The sequence below is a fragment of a genome, unplaced genomic scaffold (assembly GCF_019419815.1).
Source record: "Pyrus x bretschneideri cultivar Hongxiangsu unplaced genomic scaffold, Pyrus_bretschneideri_v1 Contig4, whole genome shotgun sequence".
NCBI lineage: Eukaryota > Viridiplantae > Streptophyta > Magnoliopsida > Rosales > Rosaceae > Pyrus > Pyrus x bretschneideri.
Genome location: NW_025999723.1, coordinates 4,491,894 through 4,512,618, shown reverse-complemented (window position 1 = coordinate 4,512,618; position 20,725 = coordinate 4,491,894). Strand labels below are relative to the sequence as shown.

General features: G+C 38.2%; 3 protein-coding genes and 1 pseudogene across 3 annotated transcripts; 2 read left to right on the top strand and 2 right to left on the bottom strand.

Moving 5' to 3' along the window:
* The first annotated feature begins 237 nt into the window (after nt 1-237).
* Nucleotides 238-1,792, top strand: LOC103953825 (annotated as a pseudogene).
* Nucleotides 1,793-2,969: 1,177 nt separating this feature from the next.
* On the top strand, nt 2,970-6,944 carry LOC103953746 (mini-chromosome maintenance complex-binding protein-like). The gene is made up of 14 exons (XM_009365525.3): nt 2,970-3,199; nt 3,371-3,484; nt 3,590-3,697; nt 3,896-4,018; nt 4,391-4,435; nt 4,533-4,637; nt 4,734-4,892; nt 5,049-5,123; nt 5,281-5,394; nt 5,551-5,753; nt 5,825-5,960; nt 6,142-6,366; nt 6,523-6,590; nt 6,675-6,944. The coding sequence occupies exons 1-14, from the start codon at nt 3,032-3,034 to the stop codon at nt 6,787-6,789; spliced, it is 1,758 nt and encodes a 585-aa protein (XP_009363800.1). The 5' UTR covers nt 2,970-3,031; the 3' UTR covers nt 6,790-6,944.
* A 1,331-nt stretch (nt 6,945-8,275) lies between these two features.
* EXP1 (expansin) lies at nt 8,276-9,790 on the bottom strand. Its single transcript, NM_001302302.1, is given in 3 exon segments — nt 8,276-8,708; nt 9,081-9,393; nt 9,643-9,790. Coding segments are annotated over 3 exon segments (765 nt in total). The 3' UTR covers nt 8,276-8,404.
* A 5,784-nt stretch (nt 9,791-15,574) lies between these two features.
* On the bottom strand, nt 15,575-18,837 carry LOC103953801 (transcription factor RF2b). Its single transcript, XM_009365601.3, has 4 exons — nt 18,158-18,837; nt 17,176-17,308; nt 16,857-16,941; nt 15,575-16,372 (listed from the first exon to the last, which is right to left on the bottom strand). The coding sequence occupies exons 1-4, from the start codon at nt 18,649-18,651 to the stop codon at nt 15,996-15,998; spliced, it is 1,089 nt and encodes a 362-aa protein (XP_009363876.1). The 5' UTR covers nt 18,652-18,837; the 3' UTR covers nt 15,575-15,995.
* Nucleotides 18,838-20,725: the final 1,888 nt, after the last annotated feature.

The following is a 20,725-nucleotide window of genomic DNA, read 5'->3' as shown; positions in this document are numbered from 1 at the left end:
TAACCGACACCAATACTACCGTCACCAAAAGGGTAATGAAAAATTCGGTCTCAAGAAAAATGGAAAAGTTTTCGGTTTTTAGTAGTCCTCAATATTTTGTCAACTCGCTCTCAATATTACAGTACGAAACTTTCCCGTTTATGTTAGTAAGGTTTGATATTATATAATGCGTAGTTTAGAGTTGTCTTTGCAAAATGTTGGTAAGGTTTGATGTCATATTTTCATTCGATCTTTGCAATGGCCGGTAACTTTCTACTGCTTTGTCTCGTCTTCTTCGTGGCGCTTTCGACAGCATTCGGTTCTCCGATTGGAGTATGCTACGGAATGCTAGGCAATGACTTGCCACCACCATGGGAAGTAATTTCCGTGTACAAATCCAACAAAATCTAAAGAATGAGACTACGTATGATCCTAACCAGGAAGCGCTCCAGGCCCTTCTTAATTCTGACGTTGAAGTCCTAGTCGGAGTTGGTAATGAGGAACTTCAACAATTTGCAAGTACTGAATCCGCTGCTGAGGACTGGGCAGAAACGTACATTAGGCCTTATTCACCGCAAATCAATTTTCGATACATAGCCGTAGGCAACGAGGTCGTCCCGGAAGAGGTTGCAAAATACGTCCTCCCAGCAATGCCAAACTTGCACAATGCATCGAGCTCCGGGGGTCTTGACTCTATTTAGCAAATAAAGGTCTCGACGGCAGTTGCAACGTCGGTACTGGGTGAGTCTTACCCTCCCTCGGCTACAAAGTTTTCTCAAGACACCGTGGAGTACATGGTTCCGATTGCACAATACTTGAACAGCTTTGGGGCACCATGGCTAGCCAATGTGTAGCCTTACTTTACCTACATTGAGAAACCCTAGCGACGTTTCACTGCCTTATGCATTGTTCGCTTCAGAAAGCGTTATTGTTACAGATGATGGTCTGAGTTATGACAACCTGTTTGATGCCATGGTGGATCGTTTTATGCGTCCTTGCAGGAAGCAGGGGCACCCCAAGTTCGTGCGGTGGTGTCCGAGTGGGGCTGGCCCTCCGACGGGAATGGGAACGTGGCAACGCCAAGCATTGCGCAAAAATACAACTCTAACCTAATGAGGCACGTGCTGTCGTCACATGGCACTCCAAGGCGGGCGGAAAAGTCCATCGAGACTTACTTGTTTGCCATGTTTAACGAGAGCATGAAACCTGCAGGTGAAGCAGTGGAGCGACAATGGGGTCTGTTTTATCCGAACAAGAGACATGCTTAGAGCTCTCTCCCTCTCTCCCACTGTCTCACGTTCTCTCTTACTCTCTTTCCCTTTCCTTCAATTTTAACAACAAAGTCAAAAATTTCACGCGCTTCGTGTGTGAGCATATACTAGTCTTATTAATTTGAAGAACAAAGGATGGAGCTGGTAACGGAAAGTACAGAGCTCAAATTGCAGTTAGATTCTGTTCTGTTTAATTTATTTTTTCATAATTCGAATGTGATTAGTCTCCAAATAATGCAACATTCTTAGATTTTTTTTTTTTTAAATTTTTTTATGCGCACGTTGTTAGATTTATGTGTTTATCAGTTTTATGAACCGATGATGATGGAACTAAGAACAATATTTGCTTACTCAAATATGAGTTGGAACTCCTACTCAAAATTGTTCGTTGTCAATTTATAGAACTTCATGTTTATAATCAGAACCGTTCATATTATAAATCATCCTATAAAGATTATCTCTGCAAAAAATCAATTAAAATTAAAATCATTTAGTCATCAAACTGTTTAAAAACAAATGAACGGTATTTGTAGAAGCATTACGACCCGTCTATGTATTTACTACAATAGATTGACTAAACGACCTTAGTTTTAATTTATTTTTTTGCAGATATGATCTTTACAGTGTGATTCATAGTATGAACGGTTTTGATCATAAGTACAAAGCTATGTGATTAAAAGATTAAAAGTTTTGAGTAGGAGTTCATACTTTTAATTTATTTTTTTGCAGAGATGATATTTACAGTGTGATTCATAGTATCGGTTTTTATCATAAGTAAAAAGCTCTGTGATTACAATATTAAAAATTTTGAGTAGGAGTTCGTACTTATCTTTAAATAACCAAATATTGTTTTGGAACTAATCAAGGCTTTTGAAAATTGCTAAGCACCGCATTAAATTATTAATCATACAATGCTCTTTCTATACATCAATTAAGTTCGAAGATTTCAACAACAAAATGGCAATAAAAACCAGATTTTATCGTCACGGGATAATTAGCCAATGAAATTAAGTTTAACCTTGACGTAACCAAGTTAAGCTAAAATAATATATAGACTTTGATCTACTTCCAAATCCTCTTATCATACTTATATTAAATCTCAAATAAAAAGAAAAAAACCAAAATATGCTTAAGCTCACCCGAACTGAGGAGATAGGATCCTCGCCGGATCCTCTTTGTGAGGATCCCGGGGATCCTTTAATTATGTTTTTTTATTGTACATTGTTCGGTTATAAATTATTTTAAAATATATTATTTAAAATTGAACTCAAACAGTATCTGAAAAAAAAAAAACTGACAGTACGATATACGATAAACGAACAAGATTAAAGAATTCCGAATCCTTATCTCCAAACTAAGACAAGCAAAAGCCAAACACAAATTAGCTTTCCCGCATCCAACGATCCAAAAGTCGTCTACGACATCCGACGTTCTAAAACTCATTACACCATGCTCTTTGTCAGTTGTGAGTAATTTTTCGGTGTACCCTCACTCATAATGGTGAGGGTGCACCAAAAAAATTTGGTGCACCCTCACTTTTTGTACACCAAAAAAATTCTAATGAGTGAGGGTACACCTAAAAATTTTCCGTCAGTTGTATGAAGATGGAGCCACTAAACCTAGGACCAAAATGGCGGGAACAAGCAATTCTTAGCGGGAAAAACCCAACGACCTCACTTAAAAGCGCGGGAAGCCGTTCCCAACCGCCACATCGAGAGAGTGACTGAGAGAGAACTCAGAGAGAGAGAGAGAGAGAGAGAGAGAGAGAGAGAGAATCAGATATGGTGGGAGTAGCGTACGACTGTCTGGCGAATCCTCTCGGAGCGGTCCGGTCTACTTTCGAGAAGGCGATTGCGTCGGGATCCGATCCGGCCTCCTTCGACGGCCGGGACTGGGGAGCCGTCGATCTCTTCCGCAACTTCCTCTACGATGACGGCGGCCTCTCTCATGTCCGAACCCAAACCCTACACCCTCAATTTTTATGCTTTTTGATTTGGGCTCATTTAATTGCCCTTGACAACCCTAATTGTGTATCATTTTCCCCCTTTTAATCCCTTGATTTTAGCTTCTCTGTGAAATGTCAATTAAAATTTGAAAAATTGTTGCTTGTCAAAATTTAGGTACCAATTTTGAATTCTGCAAGCATAAGATGGGTTCAGCCCAACACACTCGTTCGATTTCGGGGAATGGTACAAGACATGTTGGGAAATGAATTCTATGTCGGTGCTTATAAGGTAGCTGTCTTTATCTTATGCCCTCTGAGCATTTTTCTGTTTGTGCAACATAGGATTGTTAATTTATTTAGTTGCCACGAAAATAATGCGTTGTTGGTATTGAAGGATGGCTCTGTTTGGAGGACCAACAAGTTCACGGATGTTCCTCAATTCCCGGTGGATTCCACGCCGGATATGCGGTTATGGGAACGCCGAATGCTCTACTGCACCCCGGTGAGTGAGACTATAATCAAACTCTTAGCACATACTTATATGCTTAGTGTTGGTGGCTGTGTTTGAATTTTCATTTTGTTAGGGTAATGACATTCCTTGAATTTTGCTACAGTTTTCAGTTTGGATGCGTGGAATTAACATTGTGGCTCGTTCGGTGATCTGAGTTTTCTTGTGTTGTTATCTTGTATTTGTGTTTAGGTGCCGGGACAGAATTCATGGGCTGAATCTTCTGACGCGGTGATGTTTTCGAGTATGGAATCAGCAACCCAACAAAGAGAAAAGCGCCCGAGAGTGGATGTTGAAGCTACTGATAACATGGATGTAATTTCCATTCTCATAATCTGTTTAGTGAAAGTTTAATCGTGTTTTAAGTAGAAAAGGCAAACTGCATTACAATGCAAAACCGCCTTATTATTGCCATCTTTGTGCTTAACTTAGTTGTATAAATTTAGGAAGTTTTTGTTAGCAATTGAGTAGGTAGATCTTTGCAAGGGGCAGGTTTCGGATGATTGGACTGTCATAATTTACTTGATAGGTTTTTATCGTGCTTGGTTTATTTTGTGACTTCATGAGTTGACAAGTTTTGGTTCTTTACATCTGTAACATCTCATCTCTCAAGTGAAGTTTCCTTCAGCTTTGTATTGGAAAGATGGCATCTTGTTTGTGTACCTGACATAGTGCATTGAATGACAGGTCTCAGATAATGGGATTGAAGGTTCTCCTTCTACCAAAAAGCTCGTAAGTAGAACCAATTTTATTAATTAAATAAAAACTTTAGTTTCCGATTCTGATGAAACAAAAACTCATCCTTCCTAATTTTCTTCATCTTTTCCAGAAGGAAAACGGACATTCTTCTCAGCAGTCAATTACTGAGGGCACCAGCTCTAGTATGATTACAGCGCCTGATGTCAACAATGATTCGCTTCCTTGTCTTATTAAGGTACATTGGACAATTTATTATACCAATAGAAAAATTATGAACCGAGATTTGTTCTCTCTTTTAGTGAAAGCTGATGAAACTCTTGTATCCTATCAGATGTATGATTGTTTAGAATCTGACTTAAAGCTAAACGAGGTTTTTGAGTTTGTTGGAGTCTTCACTTTCGATTCAGAGTTTAAAGAGGACAAAGATGAATCAGATGATTTCACGAATGGTTTTAGTGAAGATGTGTTGGTTCACTTGCCCCCAAATAAGGTACTAGTTCTGTCTTCCATATGAAATTGTAGGTCTTCATATATAAGAAAAGACTAATTTTTGCATGTGTTGTTCTGTACCGCTTGTTAGTACTCGGTGTAGGACTGTTAAGTACATTCAATTTTATACTTTTTTCACAATTTTCTCTTGCTGTAGGTACCACGTCTCCACTGTTTTATTCACAGGAAACTTGCAGTTCACGACTTCCTTCCGCGTTCCCCTACAATCGAGGTGATTTTGTGCTCATTATTATCTCATATTTCCTCAAAGGACTTGTATAGTCTGTGTGTTTCTGCTATCCTGGGAACTCTAAATTTCCCCCTTTCACGTTCTTCCCTTAATTACTTTTGATATTGTGCTGACAATGCTATTACTGTCTATCTTATAGCCAAAGCCGAACTTGGTGAAAGAGATCAGGGAAGCTCTCTTGAGGCATCTTACAGCTGTTCTTGGCAATGATGGTATAGCTGCTAATTTCATGCTGTTGCATCTCTTATCCATGGTAAACGGTCCTTATCATATCTAAATATTCTGTGTTGGATACACATGATGATACTTTTACATTATTTTTGTGCATCGTGTCTTATCTCAATCTCTTAAAATCTCTCTCCTCATCTCCTTTACATATGAGGTATATGATTTGATCTGCTTTTCACAGGTGTATTCAAGAGTTGGAACTGTTGCTGTGGGGAAGCTTTCACTAAATCTTACTTGTTTAAGCAGAGAAAGTGCGCCTGTGTTTGGCACCCGGCTTGGCCTTGCTCTCAAGAATCTTTTACCTTTCACACAAGGCATATCCCTAACAGTGGATTATCTCAACACTGCTTCTCTTGCGCCAAGAAAGGATTATGAGACAAGCAGGTAACGAGATTTTCGATTCTGTACCTTAGTGTCAATTTTGTAATAGTTTTTAACTTTTCACATTGCTCCAGGCTGATAACCGGAGCCCTGCAGCTGGCTGAGGGTTCACACGTGATATTTGATGAGACCCGGCTGGAAGCTGGCATTCTTAACTCTGTCGGGGTTGAAAATGCAAGATTGCTTAAAACTTTAATAGAGTTGCAAAAGGTGATTTATCTATTCTACTATACATACTTCTGTGTTTCTTTATGTATTAATGTTTAATGCACTAAGATTGGCAACCTGTGAATTTTGGTAGATTTGTGCCTTATGAGATTATTATTACGTCAGAGTTTATAGCACCAAAATGCACACTAAGGCATGATAACTTTTAATCTGTCCTTTTCAGGTGGAATATGATTTCAAGTTCTATAAACTGGACATGCCAGCAGACATCCAAATGCTTGTTCTTTCGGAAGGCAAATCAAACATTTTGCCAGCTGATGTTGTGTTACCTTTCCACCCTTCTTCAGTGGCTTCCGCTGAAGTCACCGCAGAAGCACTAGAGGCTTGGAGATGGTACTTGGCTACTCTTAGATCATTGCCACATTCTATTGACTCAGAATTACAGAAGGTAAGAGTTGCTTTGGACAACTTGTTACCCTGAAATTGCCTACTGCAATAGAGTTGGGAACTTAGGATTACAAATTTAGTTCAGAAGTGTTGTTCTCCATGTCTGATAAATTAATCAATCTGCCTCTGGCTGATGTCGTCGTCTGAAACCGTACAGGTGATAGAAAATGACTTGGTTGCAGCAAGGCAGGAAGATAGGACACTGGGAACCCAAGATTTCAGCAGGTTAGAGACTGAAAGATTTGCGAATTGTTCTTTCTTCTTCGAGATTCGTTAAGTCATTCATTATATTCTTGATTGTGCTTACAGATTGCTGACAATGGGTCGATTGATGTCGATGAGTTTTGGTGAAACCTCCCTATCATTGGAACACTGGCAGATGGTCAAGGAACTCGAGAGGCTACGAAGAGAGAGGCTCAAGTGAATGTATTATTTACTACTAAGATTTGTTTTTGTTAATTTCAAGGGTTGATTAACTTGGGTAAATTGTAGTCCATGGCTGTTACCAGCCACCGGTGCAGATGTTTTTGTAAGAAAATATTGTGCCGTTAATGTTAAAATGCTGCCAATTTACATCAATTTTCAGACTTTTCAAACTCTGGAGTGGGAACACTTTCTGTTTGGTTTACTGAATCGTGAATACCTCTTTAGGTTTTCTGATCGAATGATGGAAACACAAACTTTTATTCAAACCTAATGTGTTTAAAATTGGATCAACGAAAAGGTTGCACCTATTTGATCGGAATGTCACGAGTTTGAGTCATAGAAATAGTTTTTTTGTAAAGCAACAGTAAAACTGCATACAACAGACGTTCTTCCTGACCCTCGCAAATTGAAGAGCATTGATGCCTTGGGGCTGCCCTTACAAAATTGGATGTCAAAACAGCCAAACACAAGTGTTAATGTCGTTCACCCAACACTAATCAAGTTCCGGCCACAAATGAATTATATTAGTCTATTGCAAAACGTCTTGAGAGCCATTCTACCATACAACAATATAGGTAATGTCAAATTATCAAAGAGACGAGTCAAATGCCCATTTCAACATCGATGTTGTCTCCAATTTAGTAATTATCATATGCACTATCCGTCAAGTGTGAGATTTTATCACAAAAAAACCTCGGTATTAATTAAAGTGAATATTTAAACTATTATTTCTCCTTTCTTGTGACCAATGTGGGATTCAACAGGTACATTGCAGTAGAGAGATGTCACGGGCGAGGCATCTTATTTCTCATGTCGGTCACTTAGATTTCAAGCACGTTGAATGCCTCTTCATTTATTCCAAGGCCAAAGCTCTTGTATTTGAATATTGTAAAAGCATTAATTTACCTGGAAAACAGTAGCTGGTCACATGAGAAACTCATCTTCTCAGAGAAAGGTTCCCTACTAATACTTTAGTCGACCAAAAATATATACTTTGAAAAAATATCATTAATACTCGAAAGTAGTCATTTTATAAGAGTCGAGATTTTCCTTAGATTTTTGTATTCAAAGGCGAAGAATCTTGAGATTCGGGTTGTTGAATAGAGGGAGATCTGAAATTTGATTTGTGTGAGATAGGTCAATAAAATAAGCTAATGAGAGCAGTATGATTTAAAATAAGTGGTCTGAATCTTCTGGCCCGTTAGTTCCGAACACAGAAATTTAAAAATTATCTCTATTCATTTTACAAGTCACATGAAGAATCCACCAAACCAAAGTATATATAATGAAGGTGAAAGTACAAATTTGCTCCATCTGGGTTCTGTACCTACTCGGGGTATGAGTAATAAAATCTGCATACCACATCCAACGGTACAAAATGCATCATCATCAAATCAAACGGACACAATCTCCTCACTGTATATATATATATATATATATATATTATATTATATTATATTATAGATAGGCCTAGCGGGTGCCAATTAGCCACCTCAGCAATCAGTTGCCTCCTAAAAAAAAAAAAAAACCTCCACTCTCCTCTTCCCATCCGCATACAAGGTTGTACCCTTCACCGTTCACCAGACTTTGACCGTTTTACTGCCGGAGGAGTCTTAGAATTGACTGCCCTCATATGTCTGGCCAAACTGCCAGTTCCCCGGCGCAACATTGTTGGCGGTGAGAGTTCTGCCGTCGCTGGTAGTGACTTGGAAGGAGAGGCTCTGGCCGTTGAGGTAAGAGTTGCTCTGCCAGTTCTGGCCCCAGTTCCTCGACATGGCTTGCCACCCTGTGTTGGAGCCCTTGATCGACACTGAGTGCACATCTCCTGCTCCTCCCACGTTTGTGATCAAAACCAAGTTGAAGTATGAGTGGCCGTTGATTGTGAATCTTACTCCTCCCTTCTTCACACATGAAACCCTACAAATTACCGAACAAAAGCATGTTAATTTCACTGTCTCACAAATTATACAAACTTTCAACGACAAAAATAAATAAATTTTGGGATGTGACCGTCACGTGAGACTTTTTTTCATGTCACACTTCATATAATCAAGTGAAAAATGACACTGTGTAACGGGTGTATATCGCATTTTTTCTTGTCTCACTCGTTACGTGACTTGGTCAGTGGATGAGTGAGATAGAAAGAATAAGATCTACACCTCTATAAGTCAGTTACACAGTGTGGTGATTGGCTTCATATACTTTCATAGTAACATTTCTGTTGTAAGTAAGTTTCCAAGTCACATGTTAAAATTACTGAGGCAGTTTAAGTAAATGTTTGTTTTTTACCTTCTGAAGGAGACGGGGACAATTCCAGCTCGGTACTGAGCGATTTTCTCGAAAGCAGGCTCAGCCAAATCGAAGTGCTGGAGAGGAGGGTTGCACCAGCCACCATTGTCGTTGGACTGAGCAAAATTAGGAGGGCAGAAGTTGGTGGCGGTGACGATGATGCTGCCGGGGAGGCACCATTTGGGGTCACTATCACATTTCATCTCATAACAAGACCCGCAGCTCAAGCCATCGTTGAAGAGAGCTGTGCTCAGTGCTGCAGTGTTGGTTCCGTACCCTTGACTATACAAGTTTCCATATCCGCAAGCACCTCCTGCAATATCCAAATACACAACCCGATCAATATTCATGGTTAAAAATATTTACTATCTCCATCTTGGGTTTTCGGTTTTTTGTCTACAAGTGATATTCTACTTTGAACTAATCTAAACTGCAATAAGACAAATTTAAAGTTGGATCAATGTGCATCTGCTCTGGCCAGTGTGACTGCATCCACGAGTTTGGGTTTTACACATTCGAACTCAAGTTACCCTAAAGTGAAAAAGAAGTGAGTTAGACTTACCCATTGTGCCAGAGGCATCACCACCACCATAAAATGTGGCATGGCCACCTTCCCATCCACCTCCATAGTCACCAAAAGTACCTTGAAGACATATATTGAGGACAAAGAACAGAAGAGCAATGGTGGAGTGAGAAAGAGTAAAAGCCATTCTTTATGTGTTTAGAGAGAGAGAGAGAGAGAGAGAGAGAGAGAGAGGAGGAGGAGGGGGAGGAGGAGGAGGAGGAGGAAGTACTAAGTGCAAAGTGAGAGGTGAGTGGTTGCATTGTGATAAATTGGGGGTTTGCTTATATAGGAGAGTTAAGGCAGTGTGAACAGAAAGAGACAAGTTTAGGCTTTGGCACCATGTTGATTACCTTTTAGAGAGAGAGAGAGAGAGAGAGAGAGAGAGAGAGAGAGAGGTAACCACATATAAACAGAGATTCATATTTTCAGGTCATATCACAAGAATCCATGTGCACATGGAAATGTTCCGGTTAGACTCACCAACTGCTATTCCCCATGACCCTACCTCCACATGCATTTCTCAACCGTTTTCGTTATTTTAGAAATACTTTTTCTACTAGTCTACGATTACTTGTGGAAACTCGTAATTTGTTGATTTTCTTCTGAATTTGCCTTGAGTTACGGAAATTAAGTCCTTCCATGTGAAAACTGGTAATTTGTTGATTTTTTTCTGAATTTGCCTTGAGTTACGGAAATTAAGTCCTTCAATTTGGGATGTTTAGGTTCGATCACAAGTCCAATTTGGTGGCTATGATTTGGGGAGAATCTTAGTTTTCCTAAGTTAAGTTCTTGTGTTTATCTCCAATCGAGCCTTGTTGCTTAGGCCTGTAACTAAATAGGAGTCTTAAAGTGATTTATTGTGTGAATGTTAAGTCTGAGTGAATAAGAGATTTATTATCACCTCTTGTTGAGGTCAAATTAAACACATCATAATCTCTCATGCTCGTAGAACAAACTCACCGTCAATAAGTGGTTAACAAACAGCTTAAACACATCAAATATACAACCAGTTGTAAAACAGATTTTCTTGTTGGACATATGAATATCAGTATGCAGTCTTTGAAAAGTTCAACGTGTTTTGCCCTTGATCCATTAACTGCTAAAAATGCTCAAGAAATGAAGTCAACTCATTGCTACCTTTTTCCTTTGATTTGCTTAATAACATTCTGAAAAATCCGAAAAGGTAAAATAAAAGAATCATTTGGAGAATGCAATGAACCAATGCAGAGGATCCACTGGAAAATCCGACATAAAAATCATTACCACCTTTGCGAGAAGCTCGAACTACATCAGTTCCCACGTGTGTTGATGATTTGAAGTGATTGGGAATCTTAAATCGTTTGAAAGTATTTTTAAAACGGCTGAAAGTGTTTTTAGTAAAAATGTGTTTGAACACAATTCTTAAAAGTAGATTATGAAAAGCACTTTAAATGTTTTTTTGCAAGAAGCACATATCTGGTGATTCTTCTAAAAATCATTTAAAGTGCTTTTGGAATCCAAATTTAAAGTGATTTTTCTAACATGATATCTTGTTTTTCTTTTGGTTTTTTTTCTCCTCCTTGGTCGCTCCAGACCCATTTGCACCACATGGTATTCCGTTGCCCTCATATAGTTGCATATAAATTATCTAATTGAGGGCTTCTCTCATCTTCACTTGTTTGGCATGCCACTCCTATAAAGATTCTTTCTTTTCTGCAATCAGATTTCTTGGGCATCTCAGCATTCAAGTTTGTTTCTCCTTCTTGATGTGTGATTTCCTTTTTTACCTAATCTTTTTGGATTTCTTTTTCGTTTGCAACTTGTCTTGAAAGTTCTTACTTTTTAGGTTTTATTTTAGAGAGGTTTGGCTTTTGGAACTTAAAATCTCACCAAAAGTGGTTTTAGTTATTTTAAAAGCACTTTCAAATGAGGCCTAAGTATTAATATGCTTGATTTGTTAGACATTAGTCAAGTTAATTAAACAATTAAATCTACTAATCTAGTTTCTTTCATTAAAACTTTAAATCATTATTCATCGAATCATTCGGAAAAACCAAGGAGTATATAGATTTCTTGAACAATTTGTCGGTTGAGATTATGAAATAGAAAAGCATTGTTAAGAAAAGTGAAAATATTATAAAATTAAGAAGAAAAAAATGGCAGCTGTGTATGGGTGGAGTAATTGTCAACCCAAATAACGCACCCCAATTTGATTTAGGGTTCATCACATATAAAATCATCAACCACACACGTTGTTGCCTTCAATGCGACGAAATTAAGAAAATAAAATAAGATTAGCATGTTACTTGTTGACAATATAATCTAATCATCTCAAGATTAGAGTGCCTGGATGATAATCATTTTAAAGTAAATGCCTTTTGGTATGTCATGGTGAAAATGGTGGGAGAAGTTCAGTATGGCCGGCATACATTATTCTATTACCAGACATAATTGAGAGAAACTCATCCAAAACTAGAGCTAAAAACGCCTTATTTCGTTTGTTCTCCTTCTTCACTTCCTTCTTCTTGCATACAAGGGCGACATGTCATATTTAGAACCGCTATGCAGCGTGCTTTGTTTACTATTCTTTGGTACTTTGTTTCAGATTCTAATAATAATCAGGTGCAACAATTTATGAAGAATGTTGTGTTATTTCGTAAGTGTAGGTGATTTCAACGTTACTGCATGTGCATGTAAATGAAAAGGCTCTTAATAAATCTTTTTTTTTCCGAACAAAATGTTTTTCTCACTCATTTTATTATTTTTTGTTGACGGTGGAAGCAAATATTCTTGTTTTTATAATCGAGAATCTAATTATAAAAAAAAATAATGATAATTTTTTTAATTAAAAATTTGAATTATATTTGGATGATGAGCCCTACCATGTTACGAGCACATGCAATTCCCGGGCTTGGCGGTCCATTAAATTCATACATCATTTTCAGATGATTTCGGTGATCCTTTTCGGTTTTCTAAGATAATGATAAATAAATAAAACATAGATGAAACTATTAGAGAATTTAAAAGTAAAAAAATTTGACTACGGCTTTTGGAAGATAAAAGAGAGAATAATTTTGAGCTTTACAAAAAAATAAAATAACGGGACATGCGGATTCAAATTTGAACGTTGGGGATCTCAATGTTAAAGATCCAAGTTTTTTTTAGATAAAAACATAGCATGAACATTTGATAAGCTTGTCTTCAACCAAATCATGTCGCGCATATGTTAATAAATGTCGATATTTGCCGAAACAATTTGATAAGTGTTATCGACAGTATTTGTCGAGTATTGTGAATACAACCTGATGAGTACTACCGAAAATGCTAGCATGCATTACACCTAACACTTAATGGACACTAAAAATATATAGTGCAAAATATTCAAAGCGTTTCCAAAAACCTTCGCATACTTATGTTCCAAACTTCGAATAGTTTTGGGGCCAACTTGGTACCAATAGTGCATCTGCCACATGAGATAACATCTACTAATGCTCGATAAGAATTTTCCCCTCAACAAAATCATCAAACTTGTCTCTTGTGTAAAGGAATATTATGGGGATAGATTTGTCGCATCAAAATCTCTAGGATTTGTTATGTCACGTACATTTTTTTCACATATACATTTCCTATTTTTTGTGCATTAAAGTATTGTGTCTACCTTTTTTTTTTTTTTTTTTTAAAGTATTCTTTTTGGCAAATGAGATTTTATTAGATTAGATATTTGATTAGTGATCGGCAAATGCTTAACTCCTTTCTGCCATTATGTCTGCCTTTTTTAAACTCAACTTAAGTTTCTCTTCTCATAATAAAAGTAGTTTAAAATAAAATATTATTGTACCGCTAAACTTATCATGTTCCGACTCTAAAATATATTTGGAACCTATATGTTGCCGTCGGGACATCATAACATGAAGAAAAGTAAACTTGATCAAGTGGAAACCACTCCCACAAATACATGAGGAATAGAATTACAACACAACAAAATTCGTCACACAAGAGAAATTACGTCTGGTACACACAAGATAAGCACAAAATATAGTATATACATGAATAAACCCTAAAAGCTCGAATACTCAGCCCAATACCGTGACACACGAAAATCTAATAGTTAAAAGATATTTGATCACCACCTAAATCAAACCTCTACACCATGCAAGTCAATAATATATACATTGTATAATTCATGAGCATTGTTTTTTCCTTTTGGAATACTTGAAAAATAAGTGAATAAATGGCAATAGTCCAAAGAGAGTGATGCTACACCGAATTCGGTGCAAAGTCAAAGTTTATGGCCTCAATGTTAAATATATTTACAAGTTTTTGGTTTTTGGTTTTTGGGTTTTGGTGTAGCCATGGACTTTGAGGAAGAGAGTTTCTGTAGCTGTGCACTTTGAAAAGGGAGAATATTTTGCAAGCTTTCATTTATTGTATGTGTTTGCCATGCCACTATAACATTTGAGCAATCTATTAAATAGTATTGAGGTAGGTGTTTCTTTCTTCCTCTTTATTAACAATCAAAATGAAAAGAGATCATTTGTATATTATATTCTGCAACTTCAAAAATGTCATTCTGCACATTAAATATTGTCCACGATGTTCTGCATAACCAACGACTCATAAATATTATCTTACATTTTGTTTTTGTAAAAATATGGAGGAAAGTTCTATTATAAAACCAATTGGTAGTACAAGGACTAACCCAACTTACTTATAAATTCATGCAATGTCTCTCTTCCCATCAATGTAGAATTCATTCGCAATACGCCTCCTCACGTGTAGCGAATTTTCAAGCCTAATACATGGACAACACAAACGTGGAGCACATGTAGTCATTGGGTTTCACACATAGGATAACCTGCTCTGATACCATGAAGAAAGTTGAGGTTCCACTATGAAACCAATTGACAACAAGGAAATAGCCCAACTTATTTATAATTTTATGCAAATTCATATTCAAATAGTCAAATTGCTAAATAATGACTCTTTTGCAGTGTCGATAACCCCGTCTTTTAATAATTCATATACCTTTTATCCTTGTTTTCTCTTTTGGACAAAGGTAGAAGGCGCTTGAATTGAGATCTCACACAAAGGCCTGTGGATATTATCCAAATGTTGAGTGTGGAGGACCCACGAAAAGTGCACTTGGGGATGTCTAATAATTTAGTCCCAACTATCCCAATTGCATAAAACTAAGCATCCCAAAAGAAAACAAAGGACCCATTTGCTTATTGGCAATAAGGATTTGAGTGGTCAATTTTTTAGGGTAGTTACTAACATGGTCTGTCATGGCAGCCACAACTAGTCCCACATGTGTTGCCAACTTCCAATATAGTGCTAAGATTGTTCAAACTAAAAGTCTCCTCCACACTAGGCATGTGCATTTATGTGGATAACTTGTAGTGTAGGCCATTGCAAACCTGGTGACATGTTACCTGTGTCTGGTATTATAAGCTCTGTTTCTTTTTGTTATATAGATTAATGAACTGACAGAATGACAATGACGGGCAACTAGGTCTTGGTCTAGTGATGCTTCTTTTTCCAATACCGAAAAAGGTTCAAAGTTCAAATTTCTCGTCACCGTTTGCATAGCTGCACCATAGGGAAAAGATTGGAAGTCCTTATCCTCTTCGGGTTGCGCTGTTTTTTATAACTAATCGTAGGCTAATAAGGCCTATAAATCATTTGTTAGAGCCGGAGAGTGGGAGGTCAGGGAGAAAATCTTGCGTCCGACAGCAAATACGACGCCACACAAAGGGGTGGGACCATTGATCACATAGACCGGCGTAGGATCTTTACACCCGAAAAAGGGGTCGGAATGGATCCTTCCAATTGACATTGATAATTACTTGGACTACACTTCACAATTTCGACGTGGGAGTTAAAAATCCAAAATTAAAAATTAAAAATTGTTCCGAATCAAGGTAATGTTTCATACCGTTGCGATATATCGGAAGTTAAAAATCAGATTGCATTTATCACCAGGAAAGGAAGAAGAACAAGAAGCATCAATTGTATGTTACATCAAAGCAAGTTAATTTAATTTGAGTGACAAGGGATGGACATAACAACATGGATTCCACAGCACGTCAAATTATCTACGGTTACAAACGAATACACAACACATGGGGAGAAGGGGGTTCCCCGGCACGAAGAGCTGCATCTCTTAAAATCACATGAGCAACCCAAACAAATGACTTTAGAACTCGATAAGCATTCATGAATAACTCACGACCTAAAGCAGCTACCAAAAATTTTGGGAGCAATCAATTCAAAGAATCAAAGTCCGATAAAACAAGTTTAAACCATACCTTTGGCTGAGGTCAGTCTATGAACAATCCATCAAATAAGGTGGACCTGGGGTAGGTTAGGTTTTAAAATCTCCTGTTGCTTTCGCCGGAAGATATTGAGGGCCCTTCAGGCCTCACTAGATGAGAACCTCTGTTATTGATGTCAAGCCCCTGAAATCGGCCAATAGGATCCTGCTGCGACATGTCTGAGCAGGCATGTGACTGGGATGATGCAAGCATATGCTGATGGGGAGCTGACATATTAGGCTGGAATTGATGGAACTGTGGCATGTGAATGTTCTGGGAATCCCGTGACCCAGGCTGTGACTGATTGGGATAGAACAGGGACTGGGAATATGGAAAATGGTGCATACCCAGATTGTATGAATCAGTGTGCGTTAATTGTTCTCCAGTTGCAACCTTAAGCCTCTCAAGTTCTTTCTTCAGTGCATCATTGAGAGCTGTATTATGAGAAAAGTAGCACAAGAGTATCGGTGGTAAGCAATTGCGGTAGTACAATTGGGAAACTTAGTTTAAGAACATGGGTAAGACAACCACACACTTGAAAGTACAGTTACCAGACTCAACCAAAGGGAGATAACCAAGAACTTAAAAAGCAAATCAGTGAATTGATTGGACTCATGTTTCTGAGAAACCACATCATTAAGCGTACAGCAGACGCAAAGGCAGCGGTTACTCTTGAATTTTCAATACCTTAGAGACTCAAAGAGGAGGGTGTTATACTAGATTTTCTAAATGTGGGATAGCAATCGACTTAGTGCGTTTTAACTCGTATTTACCACAGAAATAGTGTTGAACCAGCCTGGGATGATCCATTGTCCACATGCATAAGAAGTAAAATGAGAAAAAAAAAAAAAAGACTGAAACTGAGATCTACAATGAAAATTTGAAAGCAATTGCTAAAAATGGGTTGATGACACATACCATCACGTAATTGAGCTTGTTGTTCCATAGCTTGCACTCGAAGCTTAAGCTCTGTGTTCTCAGAAGATAAGCCTGATGTATCTCTCTAGAAAATAACACAAGAAAACAAATAAAAACCTCTCAGAGAGCAGTCAGTAAGATCAAGCAATACGCAGGTACTGAGTAAAATGTCAAACATCTCTTAACTACAAGTCCTGTAAAACGTCAAAATAATCTCTTTGAGCTGGCATGAAGCTAGAGCGTGCCACTCAACTGTATTTGTATGAACTACATTACTATAATCAGATACGGCAAGCCATATCAGCATTTCAGTAAGAACCTGGAACAGAGTCAGCTGTGCTGATAGAGTAGTAGCTTCCGTTTGTAGCGTCTGAACTTTTCTTTCAAGTTCTGATATGTACCGGGCCTTCCTCTCTTTTGACCGAGCAGCAGACTGCCGATTTGCCAAAATCCTGGAACAATATGTACATGGTGAACTTTCTTTGAAAACACCACCACGAACTTCACTCAAATAATTAAATTTATAATTATCCAATATATTACAGATACGTGCGTCCATCTCGCCGAGTACTTGAACAAGATACATGCTATATGGCATATGCTAAGTTGTATAATGAAGACCCAAGTGTGAAGTATATCAACCCGGATACACACAACATTTTAAGATTTACATGCTCAAAGCCTTGTCAACTATTAGGATAACACTAATCAATTGTTTGAGATTTCTCTTTTTCCAAAAGTATTTGAGATAGACCTTGGCCCTTTGTCTCCTCGTACTTCGAATCTAGGTTTTCTTGAGGAGTCAGAAGACATGAAAACTACAATGTTCCTACTAAACATCCTAAAATGTTTGAAAAGCATCCTGGACATTTGTTGTAAACTTGGGAATAATGAAAGCAATTATCTTTAGGAACCATTTTTTCGATCATTTCGGTATTACTATTAAACAACCAGCTCATAAATGGTTGTCGAACTTCTCGGTTGAGAAAGATGATAAATTCACAATGCTTCCTCGGCATTTTTGATAAAGAATGCTTCTTTAGCATTTACAATTAGGGAAATGATTTCCGCAAATCGCAGATTACGCAGTTTCAGCATCTGTATTAGTTATTCCTTTCTTATTAGCTTAATCATGATGAAGAAAATACAAAACCCTCCAAAGATTTGTTCTTTATTTCGAATCATTATTTCTAAGCTGATCATATCCAACTAAAAACGTGAACAATTTTGAGATACACAAAAATTAGGAACAAACAACGTAAGAGAAACGAAATGTCGATAGAAACAGGTTCAAGAAATACCTTTTAGCTCGCTTGGGATCGACGGTCCAGAGCTCAGCGAGCTTATCGGGAGCCATGGCCTTCTTCGCCTCTATGCTATCCAAAGACGCGTCGACAGAGTTGCTATGGCGGTGCTTCGGCCTCGCGCTCATCTCTCCACCAAACCCGCCGCCTCCCTCCGCCTGCTTGGAACCGCCGGCATTCTCAAGTTTCACGTCCGAGGGTCCGTCATCGAGTTTGGATCCGAGCTTCTCCATGTCCATGTAGGTGCCGAAGATGTCGTCCTCGGAGCCGCCCAGTTCCTCAAAGCTGCCGGACGGGCCGTCGAACGGGTCCTGGAGCAGATCCAGGTCGTCGGGGATCCGGAAATGAACCTCGGATTGGGTTCGACGGTGGTAGGAGCCCCGGAACGGGGCGCTCGGAGTCGTGTCTGGAAACGGCGGCGCCATGCGTGGGTGGTGAGAGTCCTGAGAGCTCGAGCTCGGATCCGGTTTCGGTTTGGCCGGATCTTGCATTTTGTCGAGTCCGCCGATCAGAGCTCTCTTTCTCTCTCTCTCTTCTCTCTCTCTCTCCTCGCGACCGTACTAGATGCGTTGACAGTGAGTGTTCTTCACTCGAGATCAAGTTGGACATTTCGGAGCGAAACTGAGAAACGAATGAAACGGCGTCGTAGTCCTGTGGATAAGACTGAAGATCAAGATAGTACATTTATGATTGTAGCCCAATGGACTCTTAAATATCACCAAACCCAACGGCTCGTGTTATGTCGGACTGGATTAAACAAACTTAAATATGCTTTATTTTTTTTTAGGTGTCCGCATATTTCTCGTAAACTAAGTCTGAAAAGATAACATACGGAATTCATGTCTAAATCGCATTGATTTAAAAAAAAAGAAAAGAAAAAATTGAATGCTTTATTAACGAGCATAAGATAGTAGATAGCGTAAAACTATAAATATCAACATGAATATAGAAAATTAGGGCATCATCTTTAAGAAAAGTCATACGGTCTGATTATCGACAAGGTTCGATTGTTTGAAATTTGGTGTGAGATGCTTGAGAAAAAGCACGAGACAAGCGATAGTGATACTACTACTACTTGTACTACACAGTGAGGCCTTTATGAGTTGCCTCCTCCTACATAACCAATATGTAAATGTTTCTTCCTTTTTTTTTTTTTTGGGAAAAAGAGAAAATTCATTACAAAGAGGAACCAGTATAAAAGTTAAAAAAGGAAGTACAAAAATAAAGGGCCAAAGCAAATGGTAAGCAACAACCAAATACAATTAGGGAGGCTCAGACAAGCTTAAGGCCAGTAAAAGAAACAAAGCAACAAAAGAAAACCATAATTTCCAACACTTAATAGCAGCCCGCCGCACCCGCTTTGCACACCATGCTTGCACCAAATCCCAAACCACACACAAACCATATCTTGAAACACCAAACCAAATCTAACCCTCAAGATCCAAACCGCCGACTACAACACCTGCAAAGAGAACCAAAGAATGATTTGGGTTCTTTTTATTAGTCCATTTCATATGCAAAGTCATTCCTCCTATCAATGTGAGATTCAATCTCAACAACAAACAACATTTGGGTTTTTTTATCAATCACTTTCATATGTTTCTCTATTTCTCTCGTCATACACGACACTAGAATTGAAAATAGATACAGACGAGTGTTGATGTGCGAGGAGAAAAACTTTGAAAAAGCTTATTTAAGACAATTCTTACATTGCATGAAATTAAAATACAAAAAGTCGTATTTACGTGAAAAATATTATCCGAATAACGTGGTCAGGCATTCTTCTTCTCATGCATTAGAAGTTAGCTAGTTTGTTTGGTTAAAGCTCCTCCACATGTTCACCTAATCAATGAAGATGTGAAGAATTGGGTTGGGGGTGGGGGGCTGGGAAAGTCTGTGTGGTCGTTTAACATGCGCATGGAATGATGGAAGGTGATGGAAGTCGTCTGGGTTTAATCAATCCGGGCATATACATACAGGTGTATAGCCCTAGAATTTTGAGGGCCCATTTGGACACATGGACTAGACATGTGTGGACCCATCCCCTTCCTCAGTCCTCCCAAGTCTTTTGTACGACAGTATGAATCATGAGCCACATGATTTTCACGTGCCTCTCACATGCACTTCTCCTGGTCACAAAAATCTTGGCAAAATAACCATGTCATTGTCAAAATATGGAAAGAAGAATGGGAATCCAACCCTTCATTTTTTATGAGAAGATTTCCCTAAATTTGGACTTGACTGAAGAGACTAGAGAATGATTAATGTTTAATTTTTTATGATTTACCAATTGAAAAATATTGAGGAGCGTATCTTAAAAGTAAAATTGTCTATGAATTCTCTGTTATATCATGTTTTTTACACAATATTTTATAATATTGACATGATAATTAACGTTAAATTATGAGGTAACAGAGAGTTCCACTTTGAGAGAGTTTCCTTAGCATTTGTCTAACCAATTACTGTGATGACATTTACTAGATGGCTAAAGAAGCCAATTACTTGGTCAAATTTGATGACAATGAGAAGTGATCATATGTCAATGGTTATAATTTGAGTTCCAAA

Excerpts from the sequence above, each read along its gene's own strand:
- LOC103953746 (XM_009365525.3), top strand. The coding sequence starts at position 3,032 with ATGGTGGGAGTAGCGTACGACTGTCTGGCGAATCCTCTCGGAGCGGTC. Across the intron at positions 5,395-5,550 it reads TGTTGCATCTCTTATCCATG|GTGTATTCAAGAGTTGGAAC; the intron begins GTAAACGGTCCT and ends TGCTTTTCACAG. Across the intron at positions 5,754-5,824 it reads AAGGATTATGAGACAAGCAG|GCTGATAACCGGAGCCCTGC; the intron begins GTAACGAGATTT and ends ACATTGCTCCAG.
- LOC103953801 (XM_009365601.3), bottom strand. The coding sequence starts at position 18,651 with ATGCAAGATCCGGCCAAACCGAAACCGGATCCGAGCTCGAGCTCTCAG. Across the intron at positions 16,942-17,175 it reads CACAGCTGACTCTGTTCCAG|AGAGATACATCAGGCTTATC; the intron begins GTTCTTACTGAA and ends GTTATTTTCTAG. Across the intron at positions 16,373-16,856 it reads ACAAGCTCAATTACGTGATG|CTCTCAATGATGCACTGAAG; the intron begins GTATGTGTCATC and ends CTCATAATACAG.